This window comes from Tupaia chinensis, unplaced genomic scaffold (assembly GCF_000334495.1).
Source record: "Tupaia chinensis unplaced genomic scaffold, TupChi_1.0 Scaffold000221_1, whole genome shotgun sequence".
Classification (NCBI taxonomy): Eukaryota; Metazoa; Chordata; class Mammalia; order Scandentia; family Tupaiidae; genus Tupaia; species Tupaia belangeri.
Window position 1 is genome coordinate 274,173 of NW_006159696.1, and position 27,920 is coordinate 302,092.

At 52.8% G+C, this 27,920-nt stretch overlaps 1 protein-coding gene across 1 annotated transcript in view; it reads right to left on the minus strand.

Annotated features, from left to right (window-relative positions):
- The window catches only part of WDFY4 (WDFY family member 4), a 275,436-nt gene that overhangs the window by 193,651 nt on the left and 53,865 nt on the right, over window positions 1–27,920 (minus strand). Inside the window, exons 13-21 of the mRNA XM_027771521.1 lie at window positions 27,477–27,868; window positions 22,404–22,497; window positions 9,230–9,444; window positions 8,134–8,231; window positions 7,177–7,414; window positions 6,726–6,802; window positions 5,629–5,850; window positions 4,040–4,218; window positions 102–333 (exon numbers count right to left, since the gene is read on the minus strand). Coding sequence (XP_027627322.1) covers window positions 102–333; window positions 4,040–4,218; window positions 5,629–5,850; window positions 6,726–6,802; window positions 7,177–7,414; window positions 8,134–8,231; window positions 9,230–9,444; window positions 22,404–22,497; window positions 27,477–27,868 — 1,747 coding nt within the window. The remainder of the gene's footprint in view (window positions 1–101; window positions 334–4,039; window positions 4,219–5,628; window positions 5,851–6,725; window positions 6,803–7,176; window positions 7,415–8,133; window positions 8,232–9,229; window positions 9,445–22,403; window positions 22,498–27,476; window positions 27,869–27,920) is intronic.

Genomic DNA, 27,920 nt, shown 5'->3' on the forward strand with positions numbered 1-27,920 from the left:
ACCTATGATGAGTTTATTCTTTATAAATATGCTATGAATAATGGGATACCCATTTAAATACTTAGACCAGCAAGAATGTTAGAAATCGAAACACTCCATACCTTGGCCATGCACAGCTTGGAAGTTCCCAGAGTATCTTGGGCCAAGTTTGTTAATAAACTCAAGAGTTTCCATTGAAATGGCTTCTTCAAACAGGTATGCAGGGCCAAGGCGCCAGACTAACGATGATCGTTGCTTCCAAATGCGAGGGGTAGCGATGTATCCATAAACATCCACAAACGAAGATGGGTCCATTGAAAGAAAAGGTCCTGGTAAAGCCTGAATGTACAACATCTGGTAAAGTGAAAGGGATGGGAGTGAGTAGTGCTTAACCTCAGAATTAATCAAATAAATGCATGGTGATGTAACACGATGCCCATTATTCTCATCTCAAAGTAAAAATTTACTTTATCTAAAATACTAAAATGATAACTTTTTAAATCATAGATATATGCAGTAAAACAATGTATAAATTGGTGGTGAGCATAAAAACTTGACACTGTGCCTTTGGAAAAACAATTTATAAGAAATATTATCTAAAATACTAAAATGATAACATTTTAAATCGTAGATATATGCAGTAAAACAATGTATAAATTGGTGACGAGCATAAAAACTTGACACTGCCTTTGGAAAAACAATTGATAAGAAATATTAAGGTATGCAAAGATGTTCATCTTTGTCTCAATAATTTTGCTGAGAACTAAAATATCTAGTATTAACACACTAATGTTTATGTTCTAACAATAATTACAGGTGTATAGGCTGGAAAGGAAAACCTAAACCTGCTTCTATTTGCAGACGACACGTCCCTGTAGAAAATTCCAAATGATCTTTAAAAAGATATATAAATCGCTTAAAACTAATAAATGAATTTGGCAAGGTCAAAAGATACACAATCAATACACAAAAATCTATTGTATTTCTATGGACTAACAATGAACAGCAGGAACTATGATTAAACAATTCTATTTGTAATTGCTCAAAAGAAAATTAAGTACTTAACAAAACATAGACAGAATCTGTACCATGAAATGTATAACATGACTGGAAAAAGTCAGAGAAGATCTATCTAAAGGGGAAGATACACCATGTTCACGAATAGGAAGGCTCAACGGAGATGTCATTTCTTTCTGTAGGTATAATGCAATTCCTGTCAAAATCTTAGCAAGCTGGCAAGCTAAATAGGCAAGCTAATTCTAAATTTATATGGAAAGGCACAGGCCTTAAAACTGCTTAAATAATTTAGAAAAAAAAGAATTAATGGGAGGAATCATTCTACCTAATAATAATAATCAAGACATGTGACATTGACAGAGGGATAGTCACATAAATTAGTGGAACAGATTAGAAAACCCAGAATTAAACTTATACCAATTTGCCCAGTTGATTTTCTATAGAGACAAAAGCAATCTAAAAGAGGAAGAAATCTTTCAACAAATGGTGCTGAAGCAACTAGACATCTATAGGCAAAGAAATAAATTTTAATTTATAGTTTATACAAACGTTAACTTATAATTGATTACAAATTCAAACGTAAAATGTAAAACCAGAACACTTTAAGAAAAAAAGCATAGAAAACCATCAGCATCTATTTTTAATGAGATCGCACATAATTTCAGAAAAACTCTTCTCCCCTACGACTAAGTGAAATTTTAAGTAACAACAAACCAATTTTGTAGCCACTACGCTTTGCCAAGACCACGGTCCCTACGCTATCCTGCCTCGTCTGTTCTCCCAGGTACAGGCCCTTTCCCATGGATGAAGCCTTGTCCCAACTCTCCTACCCACCTTGCCTTTTTCTTCCCAGGTTCCTGCAGCGTATGCTGACTTCGCTGTGATAGGGGTGTAAGTATGCTCACTCCAGTTGACTTACAAACATGTGCTGTCTCAAATTGCTCCCACATTGCTCAGTTCAAGATGCTAAAATACCCGCCCCCAATTTATCCGTTTCTTGAAAAAGTCATGTTGTGTTTTTCTATGCAAAAAATGTGTCATGACTTTTCTAACAATCTAATAACTTACCTCCCTTGGAAGTAAAAACAAAGATTTTACAATTTTAGGTCATCTTCAACCTAAGTTGAAGCTCTCCCATTATACCCTTGCCCAGTGGATGTTTGCGTAAAAATACAAGCCTCCATGTCTGACCTGGTTAAATTTCATTTGATGGTCTTGACCTTACTTGGGGAAATTCTCTTAGAAAATGAACTCTGTCCCCCAGTGACTTGGCCTTGGTCTGATCCTGTAGCATATTTTGGAATATTCTGTCATATCTCCATGGCATCATACCACTCTGACATCCTGCTGCCTGCCCTGGATTTAGCTGGTCCCAGGGGGTTAGACGTTCATCCATGTCCCAATCCACCCGACCACCCCACCTGCCAGGCATGTTCTCCCTGCAGCTGTAAATGCAGTTCAGCTCATGGAGTGGTCATTCCAAACTCGCTGTATGTCAGCCCCTGTGTTGGTTCAAGAAAGGTACAAAGAGCAAGAGCACATGCCTTGTGCCTCATGATACATGAATTACTCCACGGATAGCAACGCTTCTGCAGAAGAAGGCCAAACCAATGACCCATCCACCCAGATAGGCAGAAACGGTATAACTCCTTTTCATTTCCTTGGTGATAACCACGGTCAGGTGATGCCACTGACCATAGCCAGCAGCTGGCCACATCTGACCTGCAGCTGGCATCCTGCTGGGTAGTCATTAGCAGAGAAATGACCACACTGGAACCACAATCGTGACCACACACCCCATCCTGGCTAATGTGGGCGACAACAGCTTCTTTCCCAGAGATAAGTATAGCCCATCTCCAGACCTCCAGTCTGGGGCAAAGCTATTAAGATACACAGCCACTGGGACTAGCAGATGGCATAACGGTTACGTCACTAGACTCCCACGTAATCGACTGCAGTTCAAGTTCCGGACACAGCCGCTTAAAACAAGCAGGGTGTGTGTATATGCAAGCCCAAAATCCCAAGAGGAGACTAGAGAAGGGATTGTGGCATGGCCATCTCCCCAGCCAGTGGTTTCTTGCTTTCTGTCTGTCTATCTCTCTGGCAAGTAGACGCGCCCTATAGCAAAAAAATCTCTCTCTCTCTTAAAAGAAAAATAAATACGCAGCCACCAAATGGCCCTTTCTGACAGTACCCAATTCACAACAGGCATGCCTCTGCTTTTCGAAACTCATGAAACCACTGAAATGGTCCTAAATTATGTGATAAGCCACCCCAAACTCGTTATTTCCCCATAGAGTAAGGACTTTCTTACTATACCGAGCTTATGAAGCCTAACCTTTCCTTTGCACTTCACTCACATTCACGAGGCCAGCTGGTAGACACAGGCAGCTCCTGGCACCTGGAGCGCTAGCCAATGCACAGCACGGGGTACAGTCGGCACTCCATACACGTCGGTGAGAGACAGTGGCAGCAAAGGGAGAGGACAGAGTGGGAAGGAGGTAGGACCGGTATTGCCAATGAAGAAGAAATGGAGAGAAATCTTCACTTTATGCTTGGGGGACCTGTTTTTCTTATGCACCTACCAAAAATCCTTCTGGTTATCACTGTAGTTTTTTTGTTTTGTTTTATTCTGTTTTTTAATTTGCTGTAGGGCGCAAAAGTGACCACTTTCATGAGAGAGAGAGAGAGGGGGGGGAAAGTGAGAAAGCTCCCCTGAGGGGGGCCATCACACTGCAATCCCTTTTCCTCTGTTCTCTGCTCAGGATTTGGGGCACACATGCACATGCACCCAGCATGTTTCTCAAGCCGCCGGGTCCAGAACTCGAACCGTGCAGTTAGCCACATGAGACCCAGCCACCCTAAACACCATGCCGAGGCTGGCCTCGTTTTCTGAAGTACACTTTCTATGCCTGAGTGCCGCCAAGTATTCTGGAGAGCGGCAGGGGTTTTATTAGATACCAGCCCGCTGGCACGCAGGACCTGACCGAGTCCCTGGGGTGGTGTGGTCAGGGGCAAGCATGGCTCAGCAGAAGCGTCTCACCTTGGCTGAGCCAATGCCCTGCCCATCCAAATAGGTGGAAACGGTACAACTCCTTTTCACTTCCTTGGTGACAACCACAGCCAGGTGATGCCACTGACCACAAGCCAGCAGCTGGCCACACCTGACCTGCAGCTGGCGTCCTGCAGAAGGTTCGGCGTCGTCCTCGGGCTCCATGACATCTGGAAGAGAGCACGAACACTGCACCATGCTGCAGCGCAGCACCGGAGCGCGGGGCCAGGGCACAGCCAGGGTGGCTAGCACAGCCCTCGTCCCGCAGCGCCGTGGCCCGGCCTCTCCTCTGTTCCAATGACGACAGTGACAGCCGCAGCCGCCATCATGCCTTGAACACTTTCTGTCCCAGACACTGGCTAAGCGCCATTGTGGGTATCAGCTCGCGTCATTTTCATGGCAGCTCTGAGGCAGGCGCTTTCCCGTCCTCACTCTCCCATCCTGAGGCACAGAGAGGTTCGGCAACTCGCCCAAGGTCAAGTAGCTGGGCTTCTAGCCCTCACTGTGCCTCCTCCACGGTGACACCCATTTGCAGGCCAAGTCCTGAGTTGGAGGGAGAGGGGCAGGTGTGCTGTGTGCCAGGCATGCCAGCCATCCCGTGGGCCTTCCGAGACTGTCACTCGGAAGTGGTGACACTTTCAGGACACACCAGAAGAATACTCTGAGCTTGACTGTCTTAGTCAGGTGAGCCTGGAGACAAGGCTGGGCCCCAAAGGACAGATCCAGGAGCAGCCACCAGCACCACTGAGGAGGGTCAGGCTCTGAGCACCCAAGGCCACCAGCCTGCCATGCCAGGCACTGGCCAGTCCTTGGGCGCAGGATGGGGACATATGGAGACATGCCTGATGACACTTCAGCTATGGCTAGACTGTGCGCGCTCTTTACCGGCCTTTCTCAGGAGGTGACACAGCCTGTGTCCCCATGAGGCACAGTCATGGGTCCTGTCCAGAACCACTCTGCCAGGGCATAGTGAGGGGCAGGGCTGGGGCCTGACCATGCTGAGAGACTGGATGCAGGACGCAGGGCCCAAGTGCAGGGTGGCCCTGGGGACCCCCACACAAGGGGCACGGGGACAGGGCAGTACTCCGTTGTAACCCACGGGGTGGGAGGGTCTCCTGCTGGTGGCCTCTCCATGAAGCCACCTGTTTCCTGCAGAGCTGCATGGCAGAGAGAAGGTACAAAGGGCTGGCAGACATGGAAGATAGAAAGGCGAGGGAAGACAGGCTGCAGGGGGAGGTCAGCAGTGTCCCGAGACCTTACCCCACCCTAGGCGGTGCTGGGAGGGCTGCTTGAGGGGCCACTTACATTCAGGAAGCGTCTGGGGACAGAGACGGCCCCTCCAACCAGCATGTCTCTGGAAAGCCACTGAGTGGAAGAGCCACAACAAGGCCTAGAGCCCAGGCCACAGTGGCACGTAAGAAATATCTAACATTTCACCAGGCATGGAACCCTGGGAGCAATTTCAAAAGATGAAGAGAAGTGGGGGGTCAGCAGGCTTCTCAGCCTGACGTGTTGGAGTGGCTGGTTTGGCCCCGGGCCTCTGCGTGTCGGTGAAACCAGCTCTGGGCCCCGTGGCTTACCCAGCGACTGGAATGCTTTCTCTTCTGTAGACACCACCAAGGAGAGGTCGTCCGGGCAGAGGCTGACGGAGAAGCACACAAAGGGCTGCTCGGTCCTGGCCAGATGGCGAACCAGTGTCAGGAAGCGTAGCGGGTGGCCCTCGGTGGTGGCTCCGTGCCAGCTGATCAGGAACCAGCAGGAGAAGGTCAGGCCCCCGGGCGGAGGAAATGATCTGGAAGTCCCTGGGGCCGGACACAAGCCGAGGGAGCAGGTGTAGACTCACCAGGTGCTGACCCAGCTCAGGTGCGCACCTGGCCCAATTCATGCCATGTGGAGGGGGACACTGTCTCACATTCAGAGCAGGAAGGGGGGCTCCCAGGAAATACACAATATTCCCTCCAGGACTCGTGCCTTGGTCCCCAAAGCATTCACCCTGTTACATAGACTGCCTTGCCATGGGATCACGGAGGACCTCACTGTCACCAGAGGCTGTCACCACTTGAACCCTGGTCAGCTGAGCTGAAGCCAGGCAGTGTGGTCCATGGGGCAGGGCACTGGCCTTTCTCAGCTAACCCTGGATGGAAAAGGTCTCTGTTCCAGGCCACGCTGTGCCCGCCCACCCTCTATCAGGCCTGGAGACACACAGGGCCACTGTCCCCACTGCGTGGGCAGAATCGGCAGCTGTGCTGGCAGCCTGGGTGCCGCGCTCAAGCAGAAAGAGGCCAGCCCTGTGCTGACGAAGCGATGGCCCTGGGCACCCACCCTCCCACACAAATTCAGGCCCAGACCCCAGTTCAGGCAGCACAAGGTGCCTGCCCGCCCCACCCCGGGCCTGCAGCGAGCACAATACTGTGGGAAGGACGCCAGGGCCCAGTCTGTCTCCAGGAGCCTTTTGCTGACGCTGGCCTGTTCCCGACTGTCCTCACGCACTCACACTCCTCTCCAGGGAGCGCTGGCAGGTGAGGACACGCCCAGTCCAGCCCCCACTGGTCACCGACAAAAGGAAGCAAGCCCATGCTCCGCGGCAAGTCACCCACTCAGACCCCTGCTAATGAGCTCCGTCTACATGCAGACCACGGGCTGGGACACACAGAGCAGGGCGCCTGGGGATACCTACCTGTCCCGATCCCGCCGGACACGGAGTACTCGGTGCTGCTGCCCATGACCGTGGACAGGGTGGGGATGAACAGACAGCTGGAGACAGGAAAGCATCTCAGACACGGCCACAGCAGCCTCCCACACGGGCCCGGCTAGTCTGGGCAGTGACCCCCTGAGACCAGGTTGAAGGCAGCAGCTGGTGCGGGAGGATGCCCTACAGGGAGGACTCGCACTGAGGACAGGACAGGGCAGGGGGGCATTCCAGAATCAGCCACCGGGGAGGAGAGGGTCCTGGCCTTCCACGGCCAGAGACGCAGCCCTGGGAAGCCACTGAGCAGGTGTGTCCACCACCCAGTTGGCTGAGCAGCAGGAGCTGATGGGAGCTACACTTTTGTAATCGATATCATAATTCACTACAGAAACTGGACAATTAATGAAGTGCCTTTCGACCATGGGCAAGTCTGCCGTACCCATAGCCTTCCACGGACATGTCGAACTCCACGAAGGAGGGGGCCAGGGCCGCCCGCCGAGGCTGCAGGTTGCGGGGGGATGTCATGGAGACGAGGCTCAGTGCCGTCTGAAGGGCGGTGCCGGGATCCCGGGGTGCCCCCAAGGCCCTGTCAGCCTGCGTGACTCCAGGGCATGGGCTGCCCTCAGGTGCAGCCCCCGAGGGGCCCTCCATGGTGCCAGGTGCTGCAGTCTGCGACCCTGAGACAAGCGAGAGGAGAGGAGTGTCTGCCCGACGCACTGCTGCCCCTCTCTTGGCCAAGTCCCCACGTACCACCACACCCTGGCGAGGGTGCTCCGTCAAATCGCCGGGCACTTCCCAACCCCACAAGGGCGGCTCCCAGCCTGCACCCTCTGCTGATCTGGGTAGCTGGCAGTGAGCTGTTCCTCCCAGAAATGGCTCCCTTATGTCCCAGCAGCCTCCAACCCACTTCCAACACAGCCTCCCTGCAGCCGTCCGTGGCCTGTCCCCACTGGACCCACCTGCAGGGACCTCCTCCGGCCTCACCCCATCACCCCGCCCTGGGCAGTCCATCCTCTTGAAGCTTGGCTCCCACCTCTGGCTGTCAGCCCGAGCCCGCCTCCCCATCCTTGCCCCTCAGCCGGGACTGTGACTTCCATTCTGTTCCCCAAGCTGGTCCCGAGCCACCCTCACTCCCTCCAGGCGTGGGCTATGCCGCACACCTCTGCCCCATCATCTGGGCCCAGAGGGGCCAAGCGCATGCTCACGCCATGTCTTACACTGAGGAGCCGGGGAGGCGTCTGCTCTTCTCCCGGGGACCAGCGATCCTGTCTCACCTGCTCCACCAAGCAGCAGCAAAGCCATTTTCTAAACATGTGCCCCCACCCACCGTAATGACCCTCCGCAGGGTGCAAGTTCCCTCTACTCCAGAACTGCCCTGCTCTTCTGTTTTTCTCACCTGAGCACCCAGGGGTGCCTCCTCCCTGCACATGAGACGAACGATGGGGTTTCCCAGCAGCTGATGGAAGTGGGAGAATTCCGAGACCTAGAAACTGTCTGAACATCACAACACACGAGAACCTCGTGAAGACTTTCATGGACTGAAGTTTCCTCCAGCTTCCTCCTGACCACTTTCCTTGACCCCCAGAGTTTCCCGGCCGCCCGTCCCCTTCTCTGTGCCCAGCTTTCTCTGCCTGGAACACCCCTCCCAAAAGTCACATGGAGACATGGCATTGCTGTCCTGCTGCCAGACTGGAGAGCTGGTGAGTTTAGGAGCCTCGAGGCAGGCCTTGGGCTGCATGTCGCCTCTGTTTGCAAAGGGATTTCCTACATGGCGCCGTAAGCATGGCGGCCTGCCTGGCAGTCCACAGGTTCTGGGGCCCGTGCTGCTGGCTGGAGGGGCTGTCTCTGTCCCCAGATGCTTCCTGCATGTAAGCGGCCCTTCAAGTAACCATCTCAGCACCGCCCAGGGTGGGGTAAGGTCTTGGGACACTCCTGACCTCCCCCTGCAGCCTGTCTTCCCCCTGCCTTTCTATCTTCCATGTCTGCCAACCCTCTGCACCCTCTCTCTGCCATGCAGCTCTGCAGGAAACAGGTGGCTTCATGGAGGGGCCACAGCAGGAGACCCTCCCAACCCATGGGAGCACTGTCCTGTGCCCCTCGTGTGGGGGTCCCCAGGGCCACCCCGCACTTGGGCCCCGAGTCCTGCATCCAGTCTCTCAGTATGGTCAGGCTCCAACCCTGGCCCTCACGCAGCCTCCCAGCGGGTGTTGCCTCCTTGCTAGGCCAGTGACCTGCACAGGCCTTGGGGCTTGGCTCCAGCTTGTGCTCCTTTAAGGCACCTTTCCCTCACCCCCACCTCAGCCATGGGCATCTGTACACTGCCCAGCACAGACCCAGGTGTGCCCACAGACTTCTGGGGGGATTCAGGGACCATGCTCGTGGAGGGGCAGGGAAGGGCACCTGCCCCGCAGACTCTGCTGTCCCTGTGCACCACTGCCCTGTGACGGGAGTGGGTGCCGGGCTCAGCAGTGTGTAGTGCCCAGTGACGGTACCTGAGCACGTCCGGTTCGATGGCTTGGGAAGCGAGCTTTTCAAAAATCCTGATGAGGCGTGAGTGCAGGGGGCTGCTGGCGGTGGTCAGGGCCTTGCAGCAGGCGCTCATGAGGGTCCTGAGCAGCCCTGCCTCACACATGACCTGGCGGTTCTTCTCGGACTTCACCAGGGTCTGGATGTGGCTGGCCAGTGAGCACTGGACCTCCTCGCTCAGCTGAAAGGCAACAAAGCAGCGGTGAGCAGAGTGTCCGGTGGGCGGCTCTGATTGGTTCCCAGCCAGGCCTGACCAGCGGGACAGGGGACTGCGCCCTCCACAGCCACGGCTTGGCGTCTCCGGTTCTTCAGGTACCTTCTCCAGCTGCAAGGGCAGGCAGTCTAGGGGGCTGGGGCTGGGGGCACCTGGGGGCCTGAGCTGCCAGAATCAGCTGCCGGTGAGGTAGACAGCTTCACGGAGCCCACAGGCCAGCAGGCAGGAGGCTGAGCCTGCCCCTTGGACACATCGAGTCTAACCCACACAGTGCTGGAGCAGTTTCAGAATTCATTGCTAACACTGGCAAGTCTGGAGGCCCTCCATAAGAATCCAGAGTTGCAGCCACTCTCCAAAGATGGGCAGAGCCCGGGTTAGGAGGTGACATAGCAGTGACACAGACGGACCCACGAGAGGAAGCCTGAGTTTGCCATCAGGACCTCCCTGGGTGCATGCGTGTGCTGTGACCCAGGTCTGCTGGGACTGGGGCAGATCACGGCATGAAGCCCCTCTCAGGGGTCTCTCTTGCACGCATGCTCTCTCAGAAGAAATAAACTTAAAAACTAGACGGGCATATCTGGCCAGGCAGGCTGCAGCCCTGTGCCGGGAAGCGGTTGTGGCAGGCAGGGACTGCTGCCCGCGGTCCCACGTGCCCACGGCTCCCTGGCTTGGCTCCTGGGTTTGCGTGCTCACTCCCTGGCTAACCGCTCCTTCCACCTGGGAGAAGCTGAGACAGCACGTCCCGCACAGACACGCGCACGCTGGGCTTGGCATGTGAGCCCGCTGCACCCACGCCCTGGGGCCGCTGGCTCAGGCGCCCTTAGACCTTATCCAGCAGCAGGTTCCCAGCTGCCACCATTGCCCTTGCTCCCTTCTCCACAGTCCCCCTCCACAGTGCCCCTGCACCCCGTCTCAGGCTCCGCTTCCAGGACAGCCCGCCTGGGGCATCAGTGTCCTTTCCATAGTTTCCCTTAGTTCTATTTTTAGCTTCCAGGAAAGAAATCTACGATAGGGTATAGGATGTCCAGGTTGGCCCACCAGAGTAAAGCCAGGAGGAGCCAGCAAGGCACTTAGGTGAATGACTGTGTTTAACAAGGACCGGGGCTGGGCACTCCAAGCCGTCTGCTACTCACAGCCCACTCGGAGTCCCCTGCTTCCTTTATTCCTGTGTCCCTCAAACTAGTACCGAGAGTGACTCCACAAAACCAGCTTTGGGTAAAGCGCTAGGTATTCGAGGATGACTGTGAGGTGTCCCTGCTCCCAAGGGTTCTCAGACTAAAGATGAGACAGATGAGTCGACAGTCTCTGCATGAGGTGAGACGGGTGAGATGAGTGAGACGAGTAAGCAGACAGGTGGTCCCTGCGCAGTGAGAGACAGGTGAGACGGGTAAGCAGACAGGTGGTCCCTGCGCAGTGAGAGACAGGTGAGACAGGTGAGACGGGTAAGCAGACAGGTGGTCTCTGCGCAGTGAGAGATGTGCTCCGACAGAGAATTTACAGTGTCTGGGTGGGGATGGGCCCTGCAGCCCCTCACACAGGTCCGGTCCCGGCCTGTGGTGCAGGACCGGATGCTACACTATGCTGAGAGTCCGCGGAGTATTTAGGGTACTTGGGGGTACTTAGGCCTGCTCTAAGCATCCCATGATGCAGCCCCTGCAAGGACGTCTATGAGGGAGGTACTGTCATCATCCTCGTTTTTCAGAGACACCAACTGTCAGGGACACGCCGTAAGGGCAGAGTCTGGCCTTGACCCAGAACCTCAGCTCAGAATCGCCCCACTCCACTGTCCCTTGTCCACACTGGCAGTCACTGACGGGGGCCCGCCCACAGGTGGCCAGGGCACTTCTCTAAGGGACAGAAACACATAAGATGGGGCTCTCCCACTGGCCGCTCCCGCAGCTCTGTGGTATGTACACTGAAAGGACTGGAATGTGGGGCACACTTACACGGCTTACCATCCGTTTCTAGGCTGAAAAAGGTGGAAAGGTCACGGAGCTCACCTGGAGCCTCTCGCCTGCCTCCGAGACACGGCACCTGCCCTCCTCCTCGAACCAACCACACTCCGCAAGGTCTGCAGCCAGCCAGACGCTGCAGAGGGGCGACTCTCTCTCTCTCTCTCTGTCTCTCTCTCTCTCCCCTCTCCTCTCCCTCTCGTACACATGCTCTATGTGCCTAAAAAGAGAGCTTATTTAAACGTCAAAAGGATTTGGCAGTAAACCATCCAGTTCCAGGGTCCAGACAGTGATGCAGGTAAAACGGGACGCTGTGCGGAGCTGGCCCACGTGGGTGGGCTCCAGTCCACATGGAGACCTTGCTGAGAACACGGGCCAGTGCATGTGTGCCTGATCCTGCACTGGCTGAGGCCGATGTGGTGTCTGAGCCCCTCGGGGGGCTCTCTGTCTCCCTCCCTCTGTCTCTCCTTCACTCATGGAATACATTGTTTAACACTTTAATTCCAATTCCATCACTTTTGCTCTTTCACGTGAAAATCTACCCAACTGCTTGGCTCCCTCCCCGAGACCTTTCTCTTGATCCTCTTCCCTGTGCCCACCCAGCCTGCGACCCCACCCAGCCTGCGACCCCACCCAGCCTGCGACCCCACCCAGCCTGCGACCCGACCCAGCCAGGACATAAACAGAACATCCACCCTTCCCCTTGACCATTCGGGTTCCATCGCGAGGATTATCTTGTCGGGTAACTGCATTCTTTTAATTTGGGGTGAGAGCTGGGGAGACAGACTGTATGAAGCAAGATGCAGAAATAACAACAGAATGTATTATTAATAAGAATAAAAAGAAATGTCTACAATCTCCAGTTTTTATTATCAGCACTTTACTTATTGCTTTGGGGAGAGAATAAAAAGAAATGTCTACAATCTCCAGTTATTATTATCAGCACTTCAGTTATTGCTTTGGGGACTTCTGGTTTTGTTTCTTTCTGGTTTTGCTTTTTTGGTTTTGTTTTTAGTATTTTTTATTTTTTTCACGAGAGAAGAAGTACTTAAAATCTAAATATGCAGAAAGGAAAAAAGAAAGAAAAACAGAAAAAGTTCTCAAAAGGGAGAAACGCTGAGCTTGTCTAATGATGCCACAAGTTTACTCCAAAGTTGCTCAATACCCCATAATGGAGGAGGGAAATTGATCGTCCTCATTATCACACAGCCCTGTCAATAGCAATACTGCCTTGTTTTGAATAAAACGTGCTGTTTTTTTCAACCTTGGTTCCAGTAAAATGGGGTTTTAGTGAAAATACGAGCAGTAGCAGGAAAGCAGTCTGGTCTCTCCCCCTACAAATGGATTGATTTTCTGAACGCATGTTACTTCCAAGGCAGGAAAGGGGCGGTGGTTCAATTAGGACTCGGTGTAAGATCGCCGGGTCACCAGGCTGGCCGGCTGGCTGGACCCACAAGGCAAATCATGGCGGAGCGACGTGTGGGGCGGCGGTGGGGTTTTCTGTTTCTCCACTCAACAGTAGGCCTTTAGGTCCACCCTTGCCCAGCTGTGGGTGTGTATTCTTATTTCTCTCTCTCGTCCTCACTTTCTCTCCTGGTCCCAGAGCCCCAGGAGGACTGTGTCCCAGGGCAGTGGGTCCCTCCGAGGAGGCCAGGGCGTTGGCTGCATGAATCCCCGCTCTGTCTGGCCCTCCCTGCCCCCACACCTGCTAACTCCTCTGCACTCCATCTGTCTGCTGTGCGGCTCTGCAGGGAACAGGCGGCCGTGACCACACTGTCCTTGGCGCACACGTAAAAGCCCTCAGATGCCTGGGTCTGCTGCTCCCAGACACTCCGAACTCACTAGGGACTTCTCTGAGCTGCTCACATCTGAAGCCCTCACTCACCCCAAGTTGTTTGAACTGTCCTTTGTTGATGACATTTGGGAGAGGATGACGGAGTCCGAGTGACCTCAGTCTGTGTGGGGACTCCGGGGATGAGAGGCCTGCCATGCGCTTTGCTTGCCCATTCGCTGTGGCCCTCACCCCTGCTTACTCAGAGCCGGCTCTGCCTGTGTATGGCCTGAGCTTCCCATTCTGCCACAGTGGGCTGTGGCACCCTCATGGCCTGAGAGGCCCGGGGGGGCTGTGATCCTGGTTTAGACGTGAGAGAGTCCAGCTCCTGTCCATCAACAAGACCCAGGTAAAGGGCATGGCATCCTCGGTGCACTGGACAGACTGCGATGAAGACAAGGTGCACGGGGGCGGGGCTCCTGCTCCCAGACTTCCGCTTTTACAAACGGCGCACGTGTGACAGCCAACGCTTCTGGAAGCAGCCGCCTAGGGCCTCCTAGTCATGGAGCACTTCTCTCCTCCTGGCCATACCCCAGCCTCCCCGCATCCTCCCTGCACCCCATCTGTGACTGCACCCTGTGCTGGAGATGTCATGCCCATCTCGGTTCCAGTCCTGCCCCTTTGCTGAGCTGCGGCTGATCACTCGAGATAATTCTCATGTCCTCTCGTCCAACAACCCTCTCCAGCTTTCCCAGCCAGCCGCACACACACGCAACGTGTAAGTGGCACACCGGTCTGGCGCTCGGTCTCTCTGCTCCCCGCTCCCTCCTCCCCTCATCCCATGGCGCTGTGAGCTGCTGCCTGAGGCAACGACCCCCCTACCCCTCTCTGCCGCAAGCACATTAGCTGTGGGCCGTGTGTGAGCACAGGGTGTTCTGGAAGGGCGGCGTGCCTAACCTCGGAGCCAACAGGGTGGTCAGAACAAGTGCCACAGGACCACCACAACAGCCAGGCCAGCAGGAGGAAGGGTCTTCCCAGAGAGGGAACAGCACGTGTGATGGCTCGGAGGAGAGCACACACAGCTTACCAGGGAAAGGCTAGGGGTCATGGGACAGACATGACACTCGAGCCCTGGGGTGTCACACAAGGGGACTTGCTCTTCCTTCTGTCAGATCCTGCCCCTCTGCAGCTCGTCTCCTGGAGCACCCTGACTCTGCACGGAGCTGTGGACTCCTTGGTCACTGGTCCTGGGGGGCCGAGAAGCCGGTGGCCCAGCACTGGCCCTGCTTTTTGGAGCTGCTTGAAGACCCGCTGACCTTGGAGCCGTTGGTCCGAGAAGCTTCTCAAGCCTGGGAACTGACCAGAGGGCCACCCTCTGCCTAGTGTGCAGGCCCTGGCCCCAGGCCCACCTAACCCAAAGCAGCATCTCAGTTCCCACTCCCAGCCCCAAAGCCTAGCTTGGGAGAGAGGGCCCTGTTGCCCCACGGCCTCCCTGTGTAGATGGCCCACGTGCCAGGGCCCCTCACAGCCTGGTCCCAGCTTTCTGGCAGTCCTGTGAAAAGACATGGCTGTGCCCAAGCTCAGAGCCTGACCATCTGGCTGGACCGCAGCTGTCAGCAGGGATCCTGTACCCCCCGAAGTGGAATCTGCCTAGGGCGTTCTCCTCACTTGGAAGATACTGACCTGGCTCTAAAACTGCTAGGACTCCTGTGGACCCATCCTCCTTCCCTGCCAATGTGAAGGGCCACAGGCTGACTTGTCTCTGCTGACTTTGGCCCGATAGATTCTGATCCACTGCTCAAGCGGTAGGGACCCGTCCCCGTCCCATTCTGTCACCCAGTGGCTTCCTCTTCCTCCCAGCTTCACACCAGCTGCCATCTGAGCTTCACTTAGCTCGCTGGTCACGTGCATAGCGGCAGAAGGAAGCACCCGTCTTCTGATCCGTAAGTAGATACTTACGTGTGGTTCAATGCCAACTTGCTGCTATTAACTCATCGACAGTGTTGTGTCAGAGGAATTATGCCTAAAATGTATTTCCTTCCACTTCATAATTTCAGAAGTTTATACACCATGACCCTGACTCTTAAGAACACAGACTGTCCAAGCTAGAAGAGGGGGATACGGTGGGCCAGCCGCTGGAGCACGTACTGTCCTGAGGGCTTCACAGTAACGCTCCTGTGCTTCTAGCAGGAAAATGCAACGACCCCTTGGCAGAGGAGGGCACCAAGGGCGTATGGGTGCCCTAAGACCATGTGGCTACGGAGCGGCACAACCAGCACCTCACCCAGGCCGTCCTCCCAAGCCAGAGTCCCGCACCGCATCTCTCCTTACAAACAGCGCCACAGCGGGCAGCCTATGGAAGTGCTTTACTTAGTGGGCGTGTTTGGTTTTGCTTCTGTTTTATTTCTCCTTAGTTCAGTGTGAGCACCTTCTGGCAGAGCAAGGCCCCTCCCTTCGACTTCATTTCCACCGGGCTTTGTTCATGCAGTCCCGTTTTCTGTCTGACCCTAAGACAGTGAGTCTCCGACCCTGTGCTCTAAGCCAAATCTGAGTGTTGCAGGGCTGAGGGTTGTACCTGGGACTACATAGTTCATAGAAAGCAGGACAGAAAAGGGGACTAGAAACAAGGTCCCCTGAAAACTGGGCCCAAGACCATCCTTTCCACCCTCACCTTCCACTCCCCCATGCCACATCCGCCATAGCTTGCTCTTTCTCTCCAGGTGAGAATGCATTCGCTGTCTAAGAGATTTCCCTGAGAAAGCACCTGGATTTTGACTAGAAGCTGAGATTTTTCACTCAGGAATGCGAAATATTTAGGGAATAGGGCTCAGTAGGAAACGACGCAGGAATTGTCAAATTGAACGTTGTTTTTTAAATTACTAGGTGGTGCATGTATACACCAGAGAGAGACAGAGTGAAACAGAGAAAAAGAGGGAGAAAGCACCTCCCTAAAGGGACATAGTCATGCCACAATCTCTTCTCCTCCATTTCTCCATCCTGTCAGGATTCAGGGCACACAGGCACGCACATACACCAGGCATGTTTTTCAAGCCAGCGGGGCCAGGATTCAAACCAGGGTTAGTTATGTGGGATCCAGCGCCCTTAACCACTAGGCTACAGTCCAGGCCAGTCCAGAAATTAAACCTATTTGGAATGTCTAATGTGTTATAATTTAACAAAGCAAGAAACCACTTTACTAATTTCCTTGCTGGAGGAAATGGCTCTGTTTTCAAATAGCCTGCCCTTACACAATGCCAGCCAGGGCTATTAACCCCGTCAATATTTTAGTTATTTGAAACCCATGTGATTAGTGCACTATGTTTGCGATATAGGCTACTTCCAGAAAATGGTAGTCTCTTCCAAATTAGGCACGAATTAGTTGATAGATACACGCAGCCCCGAACCCAACCTGCTCTCTGTTCCATGAGGCAGCTCAGGTTTCCATGGCAGCAGGATCTCTGCAGCAGTCTTCAGGACCACATCAAACAACGGCTCAAGCTGCAGATGGAGACAGACAAAAGTCTCGCTGCTGGCCCTACCGGCCCTTGCTGTCCCATAACTGCTCTCGGCTACCACCTCCCTGCGGGAAAGGCAACCCGGCAGGGTGGCGGGAAGCCTGGACCTTACATCAGTTCCACTTAGCAACTCTCAGTAACTCTTGTCACTTACCCCCTGCAAGTTTCAAGTCTTCGTCTGCAACGTGGGGGTATGATATCCATAGTAGGTGGTTATCATTAAGGTTAAATGATCAGGGCAAAAGGGGACATGAAGGGTAAGGCACTGGATTCCGCATGGCTAACTGAGCAGTTCGAGTCCCAGAGCCTGAAAATCACACCAGGCAAGTGTGCATGTATGCCCAACATCACAAGAGGAAAGTGGAGTAGACAGGATGGTAGTGTGGCCATCCCCCCTGGGGGTGCTTTCTCACTTTCCTTCTCTATCTCTCTCTATCTCTCATCTCTGTCTGGCAAGCGCATGCCCTATAGCAAAATAGATAAAGGAAGGTTACATGGTCAAACGCATGTGAGGCTCTGACGGGTGGTAGCAGTATCCGTACCACATGTGCCTGCGTCCTGGGGGCTGTCGGGTCTGCTCCCCACGCCAAGCACGCATGTGTTGCTTCACGGGATCCACACGGTAACGCCAGGAGGCAGGCGGGATGATTGCCCAGTGTGTGCAAAGAGGTCAAAAAGGTCGAATAAATCCCCTGGCTCTGTGACTGAGCGGTGGCCCAGCTGAGATCCCACCATGGTCTGCCATCTTCAGGGTTTGAATTCCACTCCGTTCAGTCAGTGTTTGTTAAACCCAGCGGAGATGATAATGACGACATTCAACCGCCTCATCTCCGCAGTCAAGGCCCTCCGCAGTGTGTGGCCCTGCACTCTCCTGCCCACTCATCGCCTCTCGTTGTGTGGCCGTCCCAGCCTGGCTGACTGCGAGGCTCCCAGCAGGCACCTTCATGTCTGGGCTTCTCTTCCCTCCGTCTGCTGCCTGGTCAGACATGGGCATGCCTCCTCCTAAAAGCTCCAGTGTCTCACCTCTCTGGGCCTTTCCCCCCTCCATGTCCCAAGGCCCTGGGGACAAACCTCGGGGACCATCACCAGGAGACTGCCTTGCCGCCGTCTGCACTCTGCCCACCACCCTCAAACACAGACTGAGTTCCTGCGACCTTGTCTCTGAACCCAGAGGCACTGGGGTGTTTTGGAATTATCAAGATCCACAGAAGCAAGCATGCCGTGCAGTTGCTCCGGCAGGACTGAGTCCCCGCAGCTTGGCCCATCCGACGTCTACTCTTGGAGTTCCGGGTTCATGCGCACCAGCAGATGCCCCTCAGGTAGGGACCGCCTAAGCCACAGCAGCTGGAAAGCTCTCCCAGGATGGGTCAGCGCTCTCGCCCACGGCCACGTCCTGCCACGAGACCCTTGTGGCTGCTGAGCGTGCTAGAAGTGGAAAGCATCGTTCTCCTCAGGTGTTTCTTTCTGGCATCACCTCAGCTCCGAGAGAATGAGCTGGACTCTGGTTTTGCCTTGTGCCCAGGAAAATCCCTGCCACCTAAGGTTTAATACTGGTGGTCATACCAGAGACAAGCAGCAGCGGCACAGAACAGCTGGAGAATCTGTTCCCAAGAGTGGCTCACAGAGCCATCCTTCGGAAGGGGACGATCTCCAGGCTGTGCACAGAACTGATGGAATGTGGCCGAGATGGGAAGGAGACCAGAAGACAACGCCCACAGGGTCACTTCAGTAGTGGCTTCCAAGATGACACCTGCGCCTTGGAGGGCCATCGGTTTCTCATCCACAGGTCAGAGTGCGGGGAGCAGGGAGCGGCGGAACCTTCGCCTTGGCGCTGAAGGCCGAGGAGGGCTCCATCTTTTTACTAACACTGCCATCTAGTGACGCTGCCTGCTTCTCGCCCTGCTCCCAACCCAGGGTCCTGCAGTTTTGTCTCAGCGTTTTCTTCCTGGTCTCATTTCTCATTTGATTTAGTGCTCTGTTTGTTCTTAGGGGTTCCCCCGCCCCTTCTCAGAAATTAATTACTGTAATTACCCAACTTTTAATAGCTGCTGATTTGGCATCTGCGGGAAATATTTGAGAAAATGCACCACTACATTTCATTTGCATATTTGAGAGACAGTGAGGGAGAATTAAACTATTCCTAAATTACTTATTGTGACCTGAATAAAGAAAAAGTATGGAAGCAAACGGAATTCTCATTTGCATACTTAATTTGTCTAGTTACCGTTATAAGATGGGCACAGCGGAAGCTCTTCTCTGCACAGGGATGTGACAGTTTAAAGTCTATCCCACACTAGGGCCCCTCATGGCGTGTTCATGCTCGTAAGAGACAGCGGGACGGGACACTGTCCACTCTGTGTCACTTCATCAGTCATTGCTGTGGTGGGTTTTTGCAGAAAGCACCCATTAGCAACTACTAAGACCCCCGCATGCGCACGCACACGCTCACACCCAGCCCCAACACTGACTTGGTCATTCTGTTGGAAGTGGATTGCACTCTGACGTTTGGCAGCTAGGGGAACCAGTTGTTCCTGGAAAGGCGCAGAGTTCCCAGAATGCACGGCTCTGTATTCAGTGAGAGCCACAAAGGTTGGACCATTCACCTTGAGCTTGGGCCTGGGATGAGTCTCGGATCTTCCCCTCACTAGTCTCACGGGATTTCCTGGCTCTTAGGAAGTCTCAGAGATTTGCTGACTCTCAGGGACCTGCCGATAAGGGAGCATCTCATGGCCCTTGAAGGGCTGTTGTGAGAGAGTGAGGTCGCCTCCCCGACAGAGGGAGCCTCCAGTGTGCACTAGCTTCCGGCGAGCTCCAAGCAGACCTCGTCTTAAATGCTGAGGAGAGAAGGTAAGTCCCAGGTTTTAGGAAACTCATGCTGAGAAGACATCTCATTGTGGAGTCAAAAGATTCTACTCTCAGTTAGGGGCCTACCATAATGATGGTGGCTGGTCTAAAGACAGTCCCCAGTGAGTGTCCCTCCCCTGTACACACCTGCCACCTCTCCATCAGCAGGGAGGCCTATGTCTCCTCCCGCTTTCCCTCCCCATCCAGCCTCCGCCTGTGTCCCTCTTGGTAGACTGCCCAGCATGGTACACAGGGGCTTGGAGCTCCCGGGGACACAAAAGCAGAAGCTGCCAGGTCTTCTGAAGGTGGAGGCTTGAGACAAACCAGCATTGTTCCCACTGCCTCTTACCAATAAAAGTGAGGCAAAGGCTCAGCCTAGACTCAGTGGGCTCTTTCCCACACACCCATTCCCACAAGGGATGTTTCTCACTTTCTCACTCCCCCTGTCTCTCTGTGAGTGCTCATGCCCTATAGCAAAACTCTACAAAGAAGAAAATGGAGCATGCATCTATTTTGCTATTACATGTATCCCTGTTCCTTACTTACAGGGTCACCGTACATCACCACTCTTCAGCAGAAGGACAGGTTCTAAAACAAGATGGCCCGTCACCAGGCTAGCAGGTGGTATGGTGGCTAAAGCAGCTGGATCCCACATGGTCGACTGTGTGGTTCAAATCCCAGACACAGCAGCTTGGGAAACATACCAGGTACATGTGCGAGCATGCCCAAAATCCTGAAGGGAGGAGGCATGGAGGAGAAGGGGCTGCACTGTTAGCATTCCTAATTCCTGCTGGGGATGCTTCTCACTTTTCATCTCTCTGGCAAATTGAAAAAAAAAGGAAAAAGAAGAAATCCAGCCACCAGGGTATATGTGGACATGGAGCGGCGAGGCCTTCCCAACTCCTGCGCTGAATGCCACAGGCTTTCCCTGGGACAGTTCCCTTCCCTGCACGGCAAGGCCTTGGCTCCTCCACCACATCTCTCGCTGTTTTCAGAGGACCTGTGGCATCTTTTCTGGGTCGCTGTCATTTCAAGGCTATACTAATAATGCCATCTGGCTGCCATTTCTTCCTAAAACTCAGTATTATCTCCTTTATTTAATTGCCAGAGGGGATGTGTACTCAGCAGAGAGGGAAAGATGGAGAGAGAGAGAAAGCACCCCCCCATGGGGGCACAGTCACCCCGCAATTCCTTCTCTTCCATTTCTGCACCCTGTGGGGGTCTGGGGCCTGCTTTTCAAGCTGTCATGGCCAGGATTTGAACTGGGTCAGCCATCTGGGATCGATCACCCTTAACCACTGGGCTCCAAGTGGCCCTGTTGCCTCCTTTGAACTCCTGGGTGGTACAAAGCTGGAGCCCTCGCAGAGGCACCAATCCCCACTGTGGAAGCCATAGCTGTGCAGAGCAAAGCAGAGAGGCCTGCCCCCACCTCTGCCTGGATCAGTTCCGGATTCACCAACTGCGAGTTCTGCAAAGTCACTTACGGTATCAGAGCCTCCACTCCCTCGCTGGTTAGAATGGAGACAGTGCTGTCCCCAACAAATGACTAAGTAGCCAGTGTGAGGGCCTAACCGTCCACTCGGCACACAGTAGCTGCTTGATTCTACCCGTTTCCTGTCCTTGCTGCTGATAGGTCTGGAGTGGCATGCCGTCCAGGTCTCCCTCGCTGACTCCTGTCTTTCTCAGATCATCATGATGGTCCCTTGGCAGCCCAAGAGGCTGCCTCATTCTGATTGCCTATGCCCTGGCCCGCTGTAGGGTGCCCATTCTCTACCAGGACAGAAACTTGAGCATCACCTGTGGCTCTTCACCTTCCCCGGCCTATGTGTCATCCACCCTGAGGTCTGCGAGTCCATCTCTTGAAAGACTCATGACTCTCCTTCCTTCACACCTCCCCAGGGCCACATCTGATGCAGTTCCCACCCCGCACGGCTAAGCAGATGTCGTTTCCTAACGAGTGCCGGTCGCCTCTTCCCACAGCCCCATTCCCCACCAAACAGCCAAAGCGAAATTTTTAACACAAAAAAACAATAGCATCATCCTCCGCTCAACTGAGGGAAGCATCCTGTTAACCTTGGCATGAAACCTGCAGTCCCAAGGCTCCAGCCCTCGGCCCGCCCCGCCTCCCGCCCTCCACTGGCTCTCCTGCGTGGTCCTGCTCGCCACCTACAGCGAGCTCCCTCCTGCCTGGAGAGTGACTACTCACTCTCAGGGCTCCGCTCCACAGTCACCATCCTAGAGACACTTCCTGAGCTCCACTCCTTAATCTGAGTTAGACTAATTAGGTCCGTCCCCGCCTCCATGACCTCTGTTCTCTCTGGCACCATCTTTCTTCACATCACTCGTCAGAGTTTGTACACACATTCACTAGTGGGTCCGTCTGTGGTCTCCCTGCTCTGGCTCACCTCCCCTGGCAGCCAGGTGGTGCAGGCTTCATGGACAGTGTCTGTGCCCACCCTGCTGGCCCACATGCCCTGCATGGAGCACAAGGCCGGGGTCTGAGCCAGCACCCCAGGATGGAGGGTAAGGCAGACGGGCAAAGGACATCTGGTCGTGCCCATGCCCAGTGCTGCACGTGGCACCAGGACTCGCCTCACTCATGCCAGTAGTGGCTCTCAGGTCACTTCCCCAGCAGAAGTGCTTTGGATGGGCTTGGAAGGGGGCTCAACTCAATCCAAGTCCAAGACCCTGATGCTTCCTGCAAGAGGTGCTTCCTGAGGTGCGGCTCTGCGCATGCTGGGTACCGAGGGCAAGGGCAGAAAGAAACGCGAGATCTCGGGCCAGAGGAGTTTAAAAGATCAGTCATGTGAAAAGGACGAAACGTGTGTGCTCATCAGCAGGTACCTGTGGGTCATCCTTGTGGTATAGCCGAGGCAGCAGCCGCACCATGATGCATACCATCCCAGGGTGCATGATCACAGGGTCCCCTTCATCCGTCCTGCAGAGAGAGGGGCAGCAGGGCATCAGATACAGGCCCTTCCGGTCTCTTCCCCTTATCAGACTTGCTTAGACAGAGCGTACACTCCTCCGTCCCCCAGCCGTTACCAGATGGCCTTGGCCTGCTCGTCCTGAACCTCATCCCAGCTGCACAGCGTGGTCTAACAATGCACCTCTCCTCCTGGAGACACGAGGTGCCGCCCCATGCCCCGCGGCTCCATGCCCCGTGTGGGCGATGCTCAGTGCAGACTAGTTCTTGTTCTCCTCCCTCCTCTCCACATGGGGAATGGGAAGCTCTCATGTTACAGTAAACACACGCATGCACACACACACACATACACACACACACAGGCTTCAGGACCCCTTCGAGGTGCTGGAAGCATGCCCTGCTATGTACCCCCACAGAGTGCCACGGAAAGCCCGAGAGCACTCGTGGTGCAGCTCTCTGAGGACTCTGAAAGGCAATGGTAGCAAACCAGCTCGAAGCGCCATGGGACCTGCAGGGAGTTTCCTGGGGCTCCCCTCAGCAGTATTCCCCAGGATGGCAGGTGGCCCGGATCTGGGAACTGTGCGCCAGGTGCAGACAGCATGGCAGACCCCTGAGAGACGTCTCTATTTCTACTCTGAGGAGCGAAAATAAGGTTCCTGCAGGTCACAGAAATCTCCAGGGATTTTCTGAGGTTTCTCCATTCTTCTTCACCCTCACCTCTGGCAATTTTCTTAGCAGCAAGAGCAGCACGAGGAGGGCCAGGCAGGCTCTAAAACTCTCAGGGATGCTTGCTCTGACTAGAGGAATTGGGGTCCCAAGAGCACTGGCGAGATCTCTGCTGCTTGTTTCTCTCCCACTTGACCCGAGAGACAAGTGCAGTGTGGGAAGGAGCAGAGAACCCGAAGCCCCAGCGTTCTAGGCAGAGGGAAAGCACGGGAGCTGGGCAGCCAGCATGTGCTAAGGAGAGGGCAAGGGCAGGAGGCCGGTGAGAGAGACACAGGGGTGTGTATGGACCTCCAGGCTCAGTTCTCCCTCTGCACACATAGACCTGCCCCAGCTAGGGGTACACCACCACCTGAAACTGGCTACTACATGAGGCAAGCTGAGAGCACTTGCAATCAACCCGCAAAGTCTCCAAAATCTGAACTGATCTTGGAAAGACAGTTCACAGAAGGTGGGTCGGAGCCCCCAGCCTGAGCCTCTCCAGCCAACTGCCTGCTGAAGCAACACACGCAACACCCTCCGTAAGGGGCCAGCCAAGGCCAGAACTCAGAAGGTAGTATTCAAATGTCCAGGACACAACTTGAATTGCTCGATGTAGAACCAACCAGGGAAATCTCGCTATCTCACGGAAAACTGCAACCAACAGCTGCCAATGCTGAAACGTGGTGATTATCAAGCAAACCCTTTAAAGCAGGTACGAGTAAAACTCTGAGTCAACAGTTCTGAATGAGTGAAAGAATAGAAAGTCTTAGTAAAGAAATGGAAGCAACAACAACAACAAAAAAGAGCCAAATATAAACTTAAAGACAAAAAGTACAATAACCTGAAATTTAAAAAAAGAAAACATCAAATGAGAAAAATATTGACTAGTGAGAAATACTGAAAAATCATCCGACTTTTCCGACAACCCAATAGAAAAACAAGTGAAGGGAGAATTCATGACCTTGAAACTAGGTCAGTAAAAATTGCCTGGTCTAAACAACAAAAAAAATTTTTTTTAATATATTCGCAAAAGTTATTTATTTCTTCCATGACTGAAAGAGAGACAGCAATCCCAACAGAGTCTTGGTGCCATGACCTTCCCCAGCCCTCGGCCAGCCTTGGCTCACAGGCCAGCCTGTGTACTCAGGGAGGTCTCCGGACTTGAGCTGAGAACCTCCCCATGTGAGATTGCCTCACAGAGCATCATGTTTTACTGCCTTGCCCTTGGCTGGCTCACACGTGTGCAACCCAAGGCAGCTCAAGGTCATGCGTCACAATATCAAAGGATCAAACAGCCTGCCATTGAAACCTCAGGAGAGAAGGAGAAGAAAGGGCACGTTCTCCACCATTCTTTCTTCAAATTTGATGAAATGCATAACCTTAAAGATTCAAGAAATTTAGCAAAACTCCAGCAAAATAAACAAAGAAATCCTTGCCCAGGCACATCATAATCAAACTGCAGAGACCCGAAGACAATAAAAAGGTCTTTAGGTAGGCCAGAGAAAAACAAAATATTACATGTAGGGGAAAACATTAAAAGCCACTTGAATGAATGGATTTCCTCATGAGAAAACAGAAGGCTGGGTAACAACGTTTCTAAAGTATACAAAAAAGCACAGAATTAGTTCCATGTCCATCAAATACATACTTCAGAAATGAAGGCAAAATAAGGCACTCTCAGATAAAGAAAAAAAGGAGTTCTTGCCATCAAACTTATCCTAAAAATAATTCTTTAAAAGTTCTTCAGATGGTAGGGAGATAATAACAGAAGGGGACATGTCACTGAGGGAACACAGAAAGAGCAGTAGAAATGGTTAGTGTTTGGATAAATAAAATACACTGTTTTTTTCCCCCTTAAGTGCTTTAATATATGAATGATGGATGAAAGTAAAATTGTATTAGGGTAACACACAGGAGAACCACAAAAAGAGAGAAAGAAAAAATGAGCAGAATAAAGGTAAGCTTCTAATAATCCATTCGAAGTAGTAAAATATTCATTCTACGTAAACTGTTCAAAGTTAAGTGTGTGTATATGTATACGTATGCACTATATATACACTTAACTAGATATGTACATATATAGAGTTACCACCTTAAAAAAAAAAACCCTAGACAAAGATTGATCAAAAATTCAACAGATAAATTCAAACAGAATACTAAAACAGATTCAAACAATTCACAAAGAAGGGAGGAAAAGAAAAACAGAGCAATGGAAAAAAGAAAAAAAGAGGAAACAAATAATAAAATGGTAAACATAAATTCAAACACATCCCCAATTCCATGAAATAATTAACAGACCCATTCTGTTGTCAGAATGGAAAAAAATAGAACCAGCTATAGTCCATCATTAAATATAATGGCATGGTTAAAAGTAAAAGGACAGAAAAATTTATATTATGCTAAAATTAATCCAAAGAAAGCTGGTGTGGCTCTATTAATACCAGGAAAAGCAGACTTCAGAGCAAGAACAACTACCAGGGATAAATGAGCTATATTATCTAAGATTAGAGAAGGCTTAATAACCCAGATATGTATATGCTTTACCATAGAGCATCAAAATTGATAAAGCAAGCCTTGGTAGAGCTGAAAGGACAAATCCAAAATTATCATTGAAGATTTCAGCACTCTTGTCTCAGTAATTGGTAGAAAAGGTAGACAGAAAATTATCAAAGAAAATGACGTCATTGACACATAGGAAGACTGCATCCAACCACTGCAGAATATATGTTCTTTCAAGTCATTCCCAGGGGACATTTGTCATAAAAGGCTATACCTGGATCATGAAGCAAACCTCCAAACATTTCAAATTAACAAAATTATTCAAAACACGTTTTCTGACAATACAGAATCACAGAAATATTGGAAAGATAATTTTAAAATCTCCAAGTACTTGGGAATTCACATATTTTTAAAATAAGCTATGAGTCAAAGTAAAAGTTTCAAGAAAAAATTTAAAATGTTTAAGCTTTAAAAAAAAGATACACATAGAGATGTTCGCAGGGTGCTCAGAAGGAAGGTTCAGTATTTCATTCCTCAATTACAAAAGAAAACATGTGAGTTTTAACCAAGACTTCACAGGTCATTGGGACTGTGCTTTTGGTGACTGAAGGAGTAAAAGCAGCCCACGAGGCCTGGCAGGACTGAAGAGTCAAGTGCGAAGGGGTGAACCGAGAAGGAGTTGGGTACCCCACTCTGGGCTCTACAGAGGTTGTCATAGAGTGGTCCTTGTGAACCGCCATCCCCACCATGCCAGCACCCTGCCCAGAGACCGCCATGGCTCTGCACCCCCTACAGGATAAAACCAAAATGGTCTAGTGTGGGGAGCAGGGAAGGACCCCCATGGCCTGACCCGTTCCCTTCTCCACCTCCATCTCCGAGCCTTCCTGTAGAATGGCTGAGACCTACCTGAGAAGTGGGCCAGCCGGGTGGGAGCGTCTTTGGTGTGTGGTTCATGTTGTGTGGTGCATGTGTGTTTTATAGAACTGACATTTATGTATTTCTGGAATCACAGATACATTTCGGCAATTACATAGCATGAAACTTCTATTTCGTCAAACACATTATTAAGTCATAGTTGTCCTCATGGGGACTGAGCAGGGTGTCTGGCACAGATGCTCAGGGTGTGGCAATCACTGCCACCACGTCCCTGTCCTCAAGTCAGGGAATGGAAGCCCAGAGAGAGAAGGGAGCAGGTTCCGGGGACTGTCATAGAGTGACAGTCCAGACTCCAGGCCACAGCCTCGCCCCCTCCCTGGAGGCCAGGGCCCACCTTGAGGAAGGGCGCTGAACCACCCCACCTGTCCAAGGAGATGTGGGTGACAGCAAGGGCAGAGAGGGACACCCTCCTCGGATTCCCAGACTCCTCCATGCCCTTTAGCCCAGACTCTCAAGAGGCCAGAGTATCACTTCCTGTTCTCTACCCATTAGGAAAGGCCCAGGGTCATATATCTCTTTTAATGAGGAATCAAATGCTCTATTTATGAAATCTGACCCTTATAAATTTAAAAATTACTCATTATGAAACCAAGAGACATGTCCCCTTGCTCCAGTGGAAATGTGTTACAGAAATGAAAGTAAGAAGTTGTGTCTGAATCCACTGAGGAGTTGGGCCTGCGAGAGAGGAGCCGTGGGGCTGGGTAGAGGGACGGAGGGGTGGTCAGACCTTGACTCAGTCCGGAAAAGCCCTGGCCTCCCGCCGCCCCCCCTGCAGCTCAGCCTCCCACCCCACACGCAGGGGCAGGACGTCCTGGGAAGAGGCCCCGGCAGAGGGCGCTGCACCGTCCTACCTCTCCTCCGGGTTTGGCCACTCCTTGAAGCTGCCTTGGGGGTCACCGCCGTCTTCTCCCTCCCGCAGAGCCGCCCTCAGGTCCCCACGCAGGTGCAGGGTGCCGCCGGCCATGCTGTCCAGAAAGCTCAGGATCCAGAGGCAGCTCTGCACCCGGGGTGGGAAGGGGCAGCTAGAGGAACGGGCTGCGCGCAGCAAGTCAGCAAAGGGTCTGGCCTTCCTGTCGGCACACGGGTGCAGAGGGGCCCCCTCCTCCTGTGCGGTCCCAAAACAGCCCAGCAGGCACAGGTCCTCGGCCAGCTTCTCAACCAGCCCGTTCTTCCTGAAGAAGTCGCCGTTGACGGGGTCCAGGTGTAGCGCCGCTGACAGGGCGCAGAGGGTGTGCAGCACCAGCTCCAGGCTGCGGCGGGGGGCCACCGCCGCCCCCACACTCAGCGGGGGGTGG